The following is a 15,072-nucleotide window of genomic DNA, read 5'->3' on the forward strand; positions in this document are numbered from 1 at the left end:
ACACTGGACAAAGCATTTTCTTTAGTGACTTATTCATGCTCACGCGTTTGTCCAATATAGGAGGGGACTAAGTCCCTAAGGACAGTCTGTGGACTCTATGAGGACAGGGATATGGGCATTCTTTTTTCAGTAATAAAAGATCAAAATAAATCAAAACCTACGTGGTATGTAAACCTAATTTCCAAATAAACACTTGGAAAAAATATTAGCAAGCAGAGACTGAAAATACAGGTGATACAACTGCCTCATACGATTTAAGTCTCAGAACAAAGCGCAGCTTGCGTTTTCACAAAGGATCCTTGTCACAGCATACCTGAGAAGTTGCTGAAGACACAGATGGTGATGGAGATGCAGGTGGTGTGAGCAAGCTGCAGGGCAAGTTCAAGGTGACATAGTGTTCATGGCTGCAAATGATGCGAAGGAAGTCCAGCCTTAAAGATGCCAGGTTACTTGGATTTGTTAAGGAATACAGCTTTGAAGACACCTGGCAAATTTACCCCACAAAATTGCAGTTAACACCAAAAAAGAGTATAAATGCAGCCATGAGCCCCCCGTCCCACCACTGCTCCCCAAAAACACTTCCGAAGCAAGAACTGAAGAGTTTGATATCATCAAATGGTCACATCCACATCATCTCCTTGTGCTACAGATTAAACCTCTGATGCACAGGAGCCACACACAGCCCAGCCAACGGCATGTCTATTAATACAAGGTGTATATAACAGCCATATTTATATAAGCAAATTAAGAACTATGTACTTCACATATGATATCCCCATCCTATTGATTTCTGTAGGGAGTTGTGAGAAGCAGGACCACACAGTGTCATGCATTAACAGGTCAAAGATGCAGGTTGGCTAAAATACAGTAAGCAACAAAGCTCAAATGTTGCTGTTCTTGCACCTTACACAAAATGTTTTAAAGACTGTGGGGCAAAAATGAGTCCAAGCTTAAGCTCTTGATACCTTGTCATCTCCTTTGTAGACAGTATCAGCACAGACGTTTTTAGTCAAATGAAAACTTTGTGGTTCGAGGTGATTTCCCTCCCACACATAAAGCAAAAAAGCTTCCCAATGCCTAACGTAGGAACCCTCCTCATGGGGGAGGAGACCCTGCATCCTCAGAAGGATGGAAAGGGAGCGTGGTGATCAATATGATCATACAGGGTCAACGTGTCCTTGAGAGACCCGCTGACAAACCATGGTGCTCCCTCACAAAACCTCCTACTAATTTTGGATTCAATTACTCTGAACATGGTGAACAGAGGGAATAATTCTTTCTTCCCGCTGCATGTCCGTTCACTCAAGGGAGTTACTCCTAATGCACATTTGAGAGTGTAATCAGAGAGGCGTAAACTCTAAATCACTACCGAGAATGCCTTGCTTGCCCTAAAAAGACCTGAATCCCAGAATTGTGTGCCCATACTTTATTGTCTGTCCAAAGAAAGTTAGACTAATAGGCTAAGCTACAGTTCACAGTTAAGTCATAATATTTATCTGCATTCACCTGTTTGTAGCAGGTCTTAATAAGAGCAAAAACAAATCCTCTGTCCATGATAGACAACAGGTCATTGAGGAAAAACGCAAGACTGGTGTTGAGCCTTTCGACCATTTCTGTATCCTAGAAAGAAGGAAAAGAAAAATGGGAAAGAAAATGAAGAGCAGCACACTGTATGTGTTCAAGCAATTCCTGGTCTAGGCACCCGCAAACAACATGCAGGAGGTCTGATGCCTGAGCTCTGACTGGGGTTCAGTTTAATTGTTTGCCATTACCTTCTGAAACCGAGAGACTATATCACCAGCAATTGTGCTGACCAAAGCAGTTACATCATCCATGAAACGCTCAGGAAAACGATTCTTTCTTGGCGCATCCAGTTTGTCAGCAAAATACAAATGATGTACCATGCTCTTCACCTATAGGATATAAATTACAACAAAGTCAGTTGCAGTTGTTGCTGTTCATGTTTTAAACTACAAACTGTAAGACAATAAGCAAGGTGTTTCCAGTTTGCTCACCATCAGCTCGAAGAAGAACCAGGCCTGCTGCAGGGCTGCCTCCCGCACACTCCCGCTGCACACGACCCACTGTAAGGCCAGTTCTTCATGGAAAAGCTACACAGATTCAAACTAGAGTTAGCCCAAGCCTCAAGATCAGCTCGCAAAACAGTCCGCATGAGAAATGGTAGCACGGTCCATGGAAAGTATGGCAAACAATGAGGTTAAGCAAAATAAATAACTGGAAACATGACAGCAGTGGTGGCATCCCTTAAAGAAATCCCCAACTAACAATGAAGGATTATGTTATGATATGTGATATGAGAAACGTTTCATAGCATCTTGCTCCAAAATTGAATTTCAAGTGTCAAAAGAATTTTCCACCCACCCTCCCAAAAAAAAAAAAAAGTTTGGTGCTCAAATTAGTTTAGTTTAAAAGTCTACCTTTCTGTCTGGTCTGATTTTTGCAGGAAAAGGGAGTAAAAAGTGGACATATAAAGCGATTTGTACAAAGATGTATATTTACTGTGAGAAAGGACTTAAAACAGTAAGGAGGAAACATGGGGCTAAGAAACACTCTTTGATTCCTTTTCTCGGGAGGACCAACCCACAGACTGCACATTGTCAGTGATCCCATTTTCATTACACAAAAAGTCGGGCATTTTGCCTTTCTGACATTGTTTAGGAGCATCTCGCCTCCTCCAAGGGAGTGCACTTGTAACTCCCATTAACTTTCTAGAGTCACTTTGGATTAACACCTATGTAACAGAGTTCAGCACACAGCTGTAATGCTAGCCATCTAACACATTATAATTTTGCGCACAAGAATGTATCATTTACATGTCTAGACAGCACTATTCATATTTTTAAAGAGCCAGTAATAAACTGGCTCCAAACACTATGGACATTAAATCAGACGAGCTACTCCTGCTTATTTTATTCTTCCCAATTCAACTCTGTCAGGATACTTCATATTCACTACAGCCTGGATATTCAGAGGTGCTAAGCAACAGCAGTTCCTAATGACCTCAGAAAAAATCAGGCTGTAAATAAAAGAATAGATTGCATCATGTTTTCAGAATGACTTGACCTCCCTGCCCCACAATATCAATTGTCTTCACTGAAATCTACCTTTTTAGTTGGTAATCGTCCTGTTAATGTTTGTAAGAAACTTGACGTCTCAGTGTGCGAAGACATACGATTACAACTTCGATCCGTAGCCTACGGAGTGGAGATGAATGAATGATGACAGGACATTAAAGTTTGCTGTGGATGGGTTTTGCAGCTCAAGGACAATGTACGTTTACAAAAATACTGTTCCGACGGTAGGCTTTTACTGTCTTTACAACTTTTTATGCATTCTCAAACTCTTACTCATTATAGATTTGGTTTTAACAAAATGACAGTACTTTTTATTGGTTTAAGACATACAGGCTATTTAAATAACTGCATGTTCTTATGCACAAAGACACTTAATGCTGCAAAGCATGAAACTTTTTCATCATTGTATTTTATCAACATGCATATGTCAAGGAGGTAATACTTGAAATTTCAGTCCGTACCTCTCAATCTACCAGAGACCAAGCACGTGGGGATGTACCCCACAGCGATGCTGCTACTGGCACAGGTAATGAGAAAATTACTGAAGTTCTGTTTCTGCTGAAAATAATTTGCCATGAGTGCAAGTGAACTCCGACTGAATAATTCTGGAAGACTAATAAACTTGCAAGGAGGTGCAGTTGAGAGGTACGTTCAGGGCAACCATGCAGTGGAAAGCAGCAGGCAACAGGGGCTAAATAAATTAACTCTTTCTGACTGAAGCTGCTATAAAGTTTTCATACTTTGCAACACAGAACAGATACAATTGGCCCTAGCAAGTCACTGGTTCCAGCACTCAAATTTACATGTTTTAAGAGAGAATTTTACATGTGGTAATCAATTTTGGTTTAACAATATTCCACTCAAATAGTCATGAAGGATTACTTGATGATGAATAATAAATGCTTGATGAAAATGGTAAAATGGTTCACAACATCAAAAGAAATGGCAAACATGGACAAAACTATGAAGCTGTGATTAATGTTCCCACTTAGAAATGTGTTCCACCTGAAGTTGAAACTAGAGAGAGAGGAAGACAGAGAGAGAGAGACAGACAGACAGACAGAGAAAAGAAAACAAAAAGAAAAGCAGTCACAGCATTTACATTTCACAGACCAGCAACCACTGAAATGAAAGAAGGGGGCACGTTCACGCATTTGCGGTTTTTCATGCAGTGTGGTGAGGCGGTGGTGGAGGAGATGCTAATTTATAAAGTAAAAGTCACATAATTTTCAAGGAATAAATACATAATTAAAAAAACACCAAACCACCAAAATTGGAGTATGCACTGAAAGGAAGATATTCTACAGGAAAACATCAGGGAAAACAAAGCCAGAAAAACCTCTACTGAAGACACCACCTGTGTTGACTCTGCACTTGGGCTGGGGTTGGATCCCCATGGGGCTGCTTTTGGACCACCAGTGTTTACCCAGGAATTGGAGCGGTCTAAACCCTGGGCATGTAATAGAAAGCAGTTGGGAAAGGAAAGAAATATTACATGTTGCATGCCATACAGTAGTCAAAGTTTAGTCCTTAAAAGCAATCAAACTGGGTACACCGCAAACACATCATCAAATAGCACTGTTACAGCAGCCTGAATTCTCAGGTGTCTGTTGAGACATTTTAGTCCAGAGGATTATTTCATATCTCATCACATACATACATCACATTAATCCTGTCAACAGCTCTGGTCCAACCTGTCTTATCTGTAATGGTTAACATTCAAAAACTATCCTCCTGAAAAATCCCACTCTTTCATCAGTTTAAACCCATTCACTTCAGTAGATGGAGCCAGCCTAGACTCAGGGTGTGGCAGAGGAAAATTGGTGCACAGATGTGAAAACCATAAAGGATGCTCTCTGAGGTTTCTGCCACTGTCAGGGTAGACTGCTTGTTAGCCCACAGCGCAGAAGCTCTATAAGCCTTACAGAAACACTGAGGCACTTCAAAGAGACTGACTGTCAGCTCTCACAAGGTTTCCTACTCATGGAATAAAAATGCAGCACCACTGGCAGAGTAACCCTGTGAACAGGATCTCACACAGACACTTGGGTATTTCCTCTGGGCAGCGCAGCACATACCTTTTCTGGAACCAACCTGCTTGGCAAAGCAAAATATCTGAAAAATCATCCTGCTTTGTAAAAGCTCAGTCTAGTTTGTACTCCAAATTCTACTCCTGCAATGGATCATATGGGCAAAAATACTGTGAATCCCTCCTCTCTCTCCACTCCCTTCTCCTCTCAAGACACTTAGAAAGAAGAACGGGAAAAGTTTAAACTTGTGTCATCACCCAGGCTGTTCCCAAGTCAGGAACACCCAGTGGGATGCAACAGATTTTCCTGGGTCCCAGGAACCAGCTCTAACAGAGACAGTTTGGCAATGCCACAATGGAATAGCAGTTCCGTATAAGTTCCACACATTGGTTTTGACCCTTACCTGAGTGAGAGCCTTCAATCCTAGTTTCTGTGCCAGCTTGGGGCTTTTTCCCAATACATGAAAGCAAAAGTGCAGCCCATCTCATCACAGCGATTATCATCAGCTGCGACGTCCACCAAGCCTAACAATCTGTTCTCTCAGCAATGAAAAAGCCACCTCAAGGTTGAACCCAGAGTGAGAGCTGTAACCTGGGATTCAAACCATTAATCCATGAAGCTATCCTCTATGCAGAGTACAGCAATGCTGTAATTTTGCTTAAGATGTCCAATAAAAAAAAATACTGAACACACATAAGGAGAGCATTTTAATCTCAATTACTTCTTGGAAGAAATAAATCAAAGTGCTCTGCCCTGCTCAGACCCATAAACATGCTTTATTTTGCTCACAGTGAATTAAAGTCGAAAGGACTTTGCAGAATGCTGAACTAAGCTCATGTTTTGTAAAATCAGATCTAATTTTGAAAATGCCTTTATCACACTCACATTTCTGCTCACAGCCTTCCTAATCATGTCACTCTGGTTCTGGAGATAAAGTCAAACATATACCATGTTTGCAGAAGTAGAAGTAATTTTGTATAAGTCTGAAAAGGGAAATATTCTTCCCTCTTTGGAAAATAAGAGTACAAGAGTTTCTTCTTGCTTGGTAGAGTCACTCAAAAGTTCACAAAACTGCTATTAGATCCTGTTCTACCTCTGGGGTTGAACCTGCAGCTGGATCTGTGCAGGAACATGACACATATTGGCAAAAATCCACTGTCAGAGCAATGAAACTCTACGATCTTTTCTGGGTTTTCCCAGCACATCTCAAACAGTTCACAACACATAAAGTGTAAAATCTCACCATAGGTCTTTTTAGACACTTAATAAATTTGCTTTAGTAGGGCATAAAATTTACACGGCTTCAATTCACAAATGAAGGCTAATTAAGTGGCAGACCTAAAACTTCCTCTGTTATGAAAATACAGAGAAACCTTCCAAACCCTGCAAAGGGGATGACTATTTGAACTTTCAAAATTAAGTAAGAAGCTGATAAATAGGAGACTTAAAGCATATTTACCAAACCTATAAATATCTTTCAGTACAATAAAAAAAAAAAAAATACAGGACTCGTCTCAATTCTATCAAACAACAAAACACTATTTGGTTTTTTTAAAGCAGAAAGCCTCCCACAATAGATTCTAATTTGAAGTGCAGGTTCCTTATTTGGGTATATGTGCTTAAACCATTAACTAGGAGAAACAGAATAGGAGGTTTTGACCCTTTTACTCATTTCAGCATTTCAAGAAGTGTCTTATTTTTGTCTATTAACAAGCAGAAATAATGATATTCAACCACAAGTCTGCATAGTCAGACTGAGCTTAATTTCTGATGCTCAGACTACCCTAAAGGAAAATTTTCCCTCAACAATTGTTCACAGAATAGGTTTTTCTTTAAAGCCTGGAGAACACTTCTAGAAGAAAATCTCTCTTCATTTTGTATTGTGACATTATTCACTAAGCCAGCACGTGTTAAACTTCTGATAGCCTGTGTAAATTCCATATGCACATTAGTGCCTATGGCATTTCACAAAAGGTCAGGGTTGTTTAATTAGCAAGACAGTGAAGTGGTCTTTAAGATATTTTAAGACTTCTAAGTCCAAAATTTGATGTAAGAAATAACAATTTGCCTTCCCACATTTCTTCAGCATCTTACTTGGTCAGCAAGTTATGTTGTTATTCATTTCAAATTGGTAACCTCTTTCTGAAATGATGTTTTTCTTGCTGTATAGAAAACCCAGGACCAACCAGTGTCAAGCCTGCTTAGTCAGGTTGATGACTTTATTAACAAACCTGCTCACTGATCTTCCAAAGGATCGAACGTAACAGCTCTCTGAAAGGGCTCAGGAGTTCATCTGTGCTGGAAGAGCGAAGGGTCACAGGTGGGAAAGCGTCTCATCTTTGTGCAAGTTATCACAGTTCGAAGATTAAAAAAGAGAACCCCAAACAAGCTAAAGCACCCCTCTTGGGGAAGGGAATTACCAACACAGCAGGTGTGCCCTGGCTCATCCCACTATTTTAGGCGCAAAACTGAAGTACTCAAATTGGGACCGTAGCAGTCCTACGTACTTGGAAATCATTAGTGAGGGACAGGCCCTTCTGCAGTAGGTGCATATACTGAGCCCTTAAGAGCCCAAGTAAGACCACGTCAGATGCTTTGCACTGATGTGCCCACACTGGAAAGTCACTTTTAGGTGTGGGGAGTCAGTGTGGGTGCAGAGTTAGCACACCATAAATTCACACTGCAGCTCAGCTGGCTGGACTACAGCTGACTCGCTAACCATCCAAAATCCTCTCTGGCCCATGCAGGGAATAGGAATGCTCCTGCTGTGTGCAAGATACCTGCTCTGGACATAAATATTAGAGAAAGCATCTGAGCAGCCGTTAGTGCTGAATGCAGAGGAGAAGAGAGAGTTTTGGTTTGGGAGGTGAGAGTAGGATCGCAGGGTGGCAAGGGAGGTGATGCAAGGTTTGGGGAGACATAACCAGAGGATATGGCTGCTGGCCATGTGAAAAGTGAGGTAGTAAAACCGTTCTTGTCCTACTGGTCTTGGGGAGACAAGTCCAGAAGGACTCTTGCCCCTAGCCACCACATTTGTGAAAGTAACACTGACAGAATGGTCTCCAACGAGTCAGAGAGAGCAGCAACTATTTTCAAGGAGCAGAGTTTCAGCAGTGTTACCAGCAACTGCTGGAAAAAAAAGTCTGAGAAGGGGCCATTAGTAGGGACATCTTTTCATAGGGAAAAAAATAACAAAAACTTCCCTGTTATTTAAAGATTAAATAAAAGATGCTGAAGTCCCTGGAAGACCCTCAGCAGTGTATGCGTACCTTACTGCCAATGATCGAGCGAACTTCATCGTCCGGTGAGGTGGGGGTCCCAGATATATCTGGGTTGCTGTTACTGAGGCTCCGTGAGCGGTTCAAGTTAAGGCTTGCCGGTCGGACAGCAGATCGAGCCATGGTGGCATAATGCACCGATCCCCCTAAGCCACCAGGACCTACAGGGATGTACATCCTGTTAGATCAGCAGTCAGAGCCTTGATCCCATGCTGCTTTACACCAGCCCGATGCAGCAAACCCTTTGGATAACCGGTAGGTCTGGCCCATAAGGAAATCTTCCCTATGCCTTCCCCTGCCTGGTTCTCCAAGGCAAGCAGCAGGGAGAAAGAGGTGGGATTAAAAACCTGTTTTATCCACTGATCTGTGGGAAGCAGGAAGCTCCCTGTGGATTTAGGCAGCCAGTGTAAGGTATGTCTTTAGTTAAAGGGGTATTTTCCAGACTCCACACTTGAAAACCACCAAAGGACTGGGCACAGTTTTAAGTACAAAACCTTCTCAACACCTCTCAGAGGTTTTCCACTCCATGCAAGAAGCAAGTGCTGTGCACAACAGTCCTTCCAGAGCCTAGTTTTCTGTGGCTGTCATTCACACCACCTCTTCCCTCACACAGATATATCCCTTGTTCTCAGCAGGAGTGGAATTAATTTGTTTCCCTCCTGTACCCAGATTGTGTTTTCAAGTACTTCATGCTCTTCTGCCAGTGTTTCAACTTCTGCTGGAACTGGATAAAAGTCCAAAAGTACTAGCGAAGGAGACTGGGAAACGTGAGAGGCCAAGAGTGTACCACATCTGTCTAACCTGCCACAGAAAAAAAACCCTAAAAAACCTAGCATTTTTCCATAATTTAGCCTCATGGCCTTTCAGGGGTGACACTGTTATTTAAGACCATCAAACAGTTAAATTTCTGACATAGCTAACTGTTATTAAACTCATCTTGTAAATGGCTACACTGGATCATAGAAGAAGTTAATAACAGGGCTTGGCAAGGAACCTGCCACACAGTTGAAGCTCAAGAAAACCTGCCAGCAAGCAATTTCTGCTTGCTTTTAACACACTGTGACTTGAAATAAAATGAAAAAAAAAAAAAAAGCTACCTGGTGATGGTGAGTTGGGATAGGTATTTGGTAGGCGAAAAACATAATAAATATAGGAGGCAAGAAGGCTGTTTCTGCCATGCTGGTCCTGGTTTCCATCCAAGTTCTTGTGAAGTCTGTTTATGATTGATGCCATCGCTTCAAAAGATGCTTGGCCCAGGTTAACTGAAAGTAATAAGTGAGGAGTTTGTTTTAGACTGCAGCAGTACCCATGAGCAAATCCTAAACACACACTCTGTCCACCTTCTAAAGGATAAATTGTGAAGCTTGTTAGAGTATAGCAAGCATTTCTCATGAAAAACTGAACCTGGTATTTGAACTGGGTCTAATAAAAACCTTGACAGGAAGACAGGTGTTGCAGTGATGTGGTTCCACTTTTATTAATAACAAATTTAATGAATTTAGGTCTGATTTCTGGAACCAGCCCAACTTTGGGTATCAACTGCAACGGTAACAAGATTAAATCCTTGCTTAATAGATGGATAATATCCTTTGGATATTTATCATACTTTTCGCAGTTCATGATTTCTTCCATTTAAGCCTTAGCCAAAATGTAAAAGATATCAAAAAGAACAATTCCATTGTGTTTTGGAAAAATGTCTGTTCTAAAAATGAGCACAGAAATCTACACATGGACCAAGGTAGATATTCTAAACAAATTAGGGATGAAGCAGACACCAGCTGGAGACTGTAAATCTTAGGTTTTTAAAAACTAGACACCCATGTCCTCAGTGCTCCATACAGACAAACCAAGCCAATACAGAGCACCTAAACAGTGAAAGAGCTTGAAAACATAAAATAAAAATTCAAGCAAAATTCTTCCCCAGAAAGATAACCCTTCTAAAATAAGTTATTGCTATTTCCAAAGCAGTCTTAGATACGAATATTCCATGTCCATGTCCAAAACATCTCGACTGCTATTTTAAATACTAAGGATCTAATCCTGACACCCACTTCAGACTTTTTTTGTACTGCCAGAGCATCGTGCGTAACAGGGAGCAAAGGGAGGGATTATTCATGCTGACAGTATGAGATCCACAATAGCTACAGGAACACAGAGCATCTGCCTCTTCTTATCTTACCTACTTCAAGATTTTCCAAGGTGACTAGTAAGGTTGAAATTCTTACTTTCAGAATATCAGTATGGGACACCTGAAAAGGCTGCAGTGCTAGGAAAATGCTGAGCATCCAACTTATCAAAGTCAGGCTCCTTTCTGATGTCCCAGTTTGGACACCAAATTACTAGTCGTTCTTGGAAAACTTTGTATTAAATACTGTCCCTGTATGTATCACTACTGATCCGGATGCCAGCATGTTTTATTTGGAAGACACATGGTATATTAGCAGCACTAAATTAAAGCATAAAAATGGACTTTTTGATTTCTACATAAATGTGATAAAATTGGAAGTGTCAAAGTTTCAGCTATGTAATTCTCCATAAAACTTAAATAGAATACCTATTTGGCCTGCAATGACAGGAGGTCTTACTACCAGAAGAATCAGTTTGTCAAGCAGGAGATGAAGAAATCGCACTACCGGCTCCAGTTGAGAGGAATTTAGAGCTGAAATGCTGCTCTTCAGTTCATTTTCCAAGTTGTTTTCCATAATTCTCATGTCTCCTATTCGCACAGGGAACATGTGCTCATCCAGAGCATGGACAAGTGCAAAGAACTTGTCAAGATAAGGGTCCTACAAGCAAGCAAAAAACCCCCCAGTAATCAGCAAAAAGTTCCAAAAGTAACTCCACTTTCTAAGGATTTGTATCTCATGGATGGATTCTTTCCCTCCTTCTTCTGTCTGCCTATTTAATATCACCAAATTAGCAGAAACTCAGCAGCTTTGAGAGTTCTGCCTGTACATCTAATTCAACTGATACCAGTTCAGAAATTGTCAGGGCAAAATTAGAGGACCCACAGACCAAGTATTCTTTGAAAAACAGACAAAAATGCACTAAAATCACGTTACTGTCTATAGCACAAATAAAATACACAGAAAACATCAAAATACGGGGAGTTAATAAAAGTTGAAACGATTAGTCAAAATCATTGTCATCTTTCTTTTCAGATCAAAGAAAGATGAAAAACACATCAAGAAACAGGAGGCGGGGGGAAAAGGTAAAACAAGAAAACATCATACGCTTGGACTGTATGTTAGATCTGTTCTATTAAACACAACAGCCTGAGGGCTGAAAACACTGTTGGCCATTCAACCCTTGTGAATAAAGGCCAAACTGCTCATATTTTTAAGCAGAACTTCTCAAATATACTTACAGCAGAATATGGAATAAAAGGTCTGCTGGCTCAGAACTGAAAATAAGATTGTAATTTCCACAAGTAATTATAGTCTTCATAATATCAACTTTGACAGTCTTTCAACTGTCAAAAGGCTATCAAACTCTTTGTATTACAATGGCTGCTCTTAACATTTACCTGAGTGTGGAGGGATGATACAGCAACAACTTCTACATTGAAAACCCCTTTGTGGTTATCCACCCACTTCATGCCAGGGAGTGGAACCTGCAGGTTAATGGGAAGACAAATGAGGACATGCCACAAGGCAGAGCTCTAGGCACTTCTAATTACAGTTGCCATTTCTTTTCCTTTTATTGTCAGATCATACACACATGCCCCCACACAAACACACATATCTACCTAAACTTAACAGTATTTAAGAAATAACTAACCTAAGAGTTAAAGATACACAGGCAGGCGCACGCACACACACACAAAAACACACATTCTCTCACTTTTTAACAGAAGTATTCTTCTGCTGATTTTCAGCATGAAGGACAACTCACCTCTGGAGAAAGCACTGAATAAGCCTGTGGTGGTTTTTCCAATGAAACAGGTAGGCAGAACTGACCAGTCTTTAACCGTCCATTTTGAAGCATTGGTATCCACTTTAAGGAGAAGGAATTAACAAAAGAAAAAACAAAAACATACACTTGTTAAGGCTTTCTTGAACCTTGCAGGCTTGATTGTCAAATTCTGAAATTCTACAATAGCATGTGAGTTAACAATGATGCTAAAAATTGTTGTTTATGAAATGGCCTATGAATATATCCTGTGCTGAAAAACATAAAGACTGAAAGCACTCACAGTGTATCCGACTGGAGTCTCCAGGGGGGTGTTTTGTTTTTGTTGGCAACTGACGTGGTAGAAAGTAAAAAGCAGGTGGTGGTGATCGGTTAAAGTGGCTGGAAGCTTAATCTTGATTTCCTCATGAAAATCAGGTGATCTGTGCAGAGACCAGACACTCAGCTGAGTCATCAATACAAACAGTGTGGTTTACTACCTCACACTCAAGACCGAATCCTTTGAGTTAGAGTATCCGGAGGAAAGTAAGTATGTGGACTATTCTAAGGGATTAAAGCTTCACTTTCTCATCACCAAGGACTGGAAAAACTTCACATATGCATTTACAGTCCACAAAAAATGAAAGCAGCAGCCCCCTCCTCACACAGCCACTCTGAACCGTGCTGCTCCCCTTGAGCAATAAACTCAAGTTGTCTCAAGATGGAGACTGCCCCAGCCCCCAGCCTGCAGGGCAGGATTTTCTCCCTGGTACAGCTACAAAGATTATCAACACGTTAAGGCCAGGTTCAGCACTCCTTACTCTGGCTGAAAAGAAATTATTTTCAAGACCAATTACTGCCAATCAGTAACTAAAGTCTAAAAGGCTCCAGCAAAATTACGAAGCACATTCTAACATGAGTTTATAACGTAAATCTTCATGACTACTAACTTGAAGCTTGTACTTACAGCATCTGCTGAGCTGGGCTACGTGCTGAGGATTACAGCCCCTGACACAATGTTGGTTTGTACCACAGCAAACAAAGACTCCGGCTCCTACTCATCGCAGAACTCCAACAACAGTATCAACTGACACTGCAGTTGTTGTGACTGCTGTCCAGAGAGTCATTGTTAAATAATTAACACTGAGACAGAGTCACTGGTGAGTTACTCCACTATTCACACTGGTAAAACTTCCTTTGGGTGCGATCACACTACCCATATGGAGCCGTGTCCTTTCACAAGTTGTCATGTGTTTTACCTGTTGTGATATACTACAGCTGTGTAGGCTTCTTTGGAAAATTCAGGACAGCTAGATTTGCCAAAGATGACCTGCAAAAAGGAAAACAACCACAGAAATCCCCCTATAAAACTGTGCCAAGAATTTGTTCCATAATCTCAGAGAGTCGTTTACAGCTCCATTCACAAGTCTGTGCAGCTGTGTACAGTTACATCTGCTTGTTATGTGCCCCTTCACTTACATGCAGTTTTACTTAGTCACTGAAGAGTTCACAGTTTTAATAATCCCAGTTACACATGCACACATATATGGCTGAAGAACTGATGAATGTAACCACCCCTACGCAGATCTTCACCAGGTGTTGATCACTTCTGGCCCTGAACAAAAGTATAACTACCACCTTTAATTTTTCTGGCATAGAGGCAAAGATGCTATTCCAAATGCAAGGGTGTCCACCGCAAACATCTCAGGTTAAAGTACTAGCTACTGCAGTGTTACTTTGCAAACCGTATACAAACATACTCTTTGTTCTGAAATACTGTAATTTTATATTCCTCTGGACTTGTAATTTTTAGATTTATTTCTGTGAAGTTTTCTTTAATACAGTGATTTTATGACTGCAACACGTACTCTGCCTTATCGGCATGCAGCATTCCCATAGAGTGCAAAGTACTTCCCTTACCGGCATAGCATTGCTAGGGTCCTCTCCATACATGAACTGCACTTTTACTGTGATATTCCTGGCAGATCCTTGGCGGTTAGCAAAGTTAAGGCTCTGAGGATAAACATAAAGAAGATTCCTGCAAGAGACAAAGGCATCAGGTGAGCATCTCTATGTGAGAATGAGAGGGTTCACGCCTTTATCAATGCTATTACTTCAACATCTATGGAAACAGTCAAAGTGAAGGGTTTGACATTTTCCAGTAGCCAGGTGGTCTTTTCATCAACAAAAGTGCGCACCTGTATGAGCAATTTGATAATTACCACTTATTTTAGACATCAAAAGTCATAATTTTTTGAACTGCATAATATTGTTAAATAGTTCCTGTTTATATAGGTACATGAAAAATACATCTAAAAATTTTCCAGTGATTCTACAATCTAAGAAGTTAACGTGGAAAGAAAACATATGAATAAAGCAGCACTGAGAAGCGTTCATTTGCTCAGCACAGAGTGGCTGGTTCCTGTTAAACACCTTCCTTTGTGTGACCTTCCTTTCCCCCTCCCCCTCCTTTTTTTTTTAAAAAAAATCTCCTTACATCGTGATGACTTCAGGTTACACCTCTCCTCTGAAAATGGATTAAACTAAATAGCTATCTGTAGCTTCAGCAGCTATGCAATCCTTGCAATGACTCAGATGGAACAGTGTCTCCAATTCCATGCCTGAATACCACACTTTGGGAAGGACGGGGACCAACTAGAAAAATCACATCTAAGAAGCCAGAATAGTCAGGAGCTTTGGAAAACAGCGGGGATGGCCAGACTGAACCAGGACTGTTTAGTTTTGAGGGCATGGCTGGTGCCACAGGTAATGACAACA

The 15,072-nt window shown here is 40.9% G+C and overlaps 1 protein-coding gene across 8 annotated transcripts in view; it reads right to left on the bottom strand.

The window, feature by feature from the left end:
* Window positions 1-15,072, bottom strand: part of DOCK7 (dedicator of cytokinesis 7) — a 107,009-nt gene that overhangs the window by 31,712 nt on the left and 60,225 nt on the right. For 3 of the 8 annotated variants that reach the window (XM_055724496.1, XM_055724495.1, XM_055724494.1), the window contains exons 15-28: window positions 14,215-14,332; window positions 13,554-13,624; window positions 12,599-12,737; window positions 12,298-12,399; window positions 11,930-12,016; window positions 10,958-11,189; window positions 9,501-9,665; window positions 8,395-8,564; window positions 4,453-4,545; window positions 3,126-3,215; window positions 2,016-2,111; window positions 1,773-1,913; window positions 1,507-1,620; window positions 314-484 (exon numbers count right to left, since the gene is read on the bottom strand). In XM_055724496.1, the coding sequence (XP_055580471.1) occupies window positions 314-484; window positions 1,507-1,620; window positions 1,773-1,913; window positions 2,016-2,111; window positions 3,126-3,215; window positions 4,453-4,545; window positions 8,395-8,564; window positions 9,501-9,665; window positions 10,958-11,189; window positions 11,930-12,016; window positions 12,298-12,399; window positions 12,599-12,737; window positions 13,554-13,624; window positions 14,215-14,332 (1,789 nt within the window). Of the gene's footprint in view, window positions 1-313; window positions 485-1,506; window positions 1,621-1,772; window positions 1,914-2,015; window positions 2,112-3,125; window positions 3,216-4,452; window positions 4,546-8,394; window positions 8,565-9,500; window positions 9,666-10,957; window positions 11,190-11,929; window positions 12,017-12,297; window positions 12,400-12,598; window positions 12,738-13,553; window positions 13,625-14,214; window positions 14,333-15,072 lie in introns of those variants that run through there. The other 5 variants (XM_055724498.1, XM_055724497.1, XM_055724500.1 and 2 more) reach the window with 3 other exon arrangements.

This window comes from Falco cherrug, chromosome 12 (genome assembly GCF_023634085.1).
Source record: "Falco cherrug isolate bFalChe1 chromosome 12, bFalChe1.pri, whole genome shotgun sequence".
Lineage (NCBI taxonomy): Eukaryota > Metazoa > Chordata > Aves > Falconiformes > Falconidae > Falco > Falco cherrug.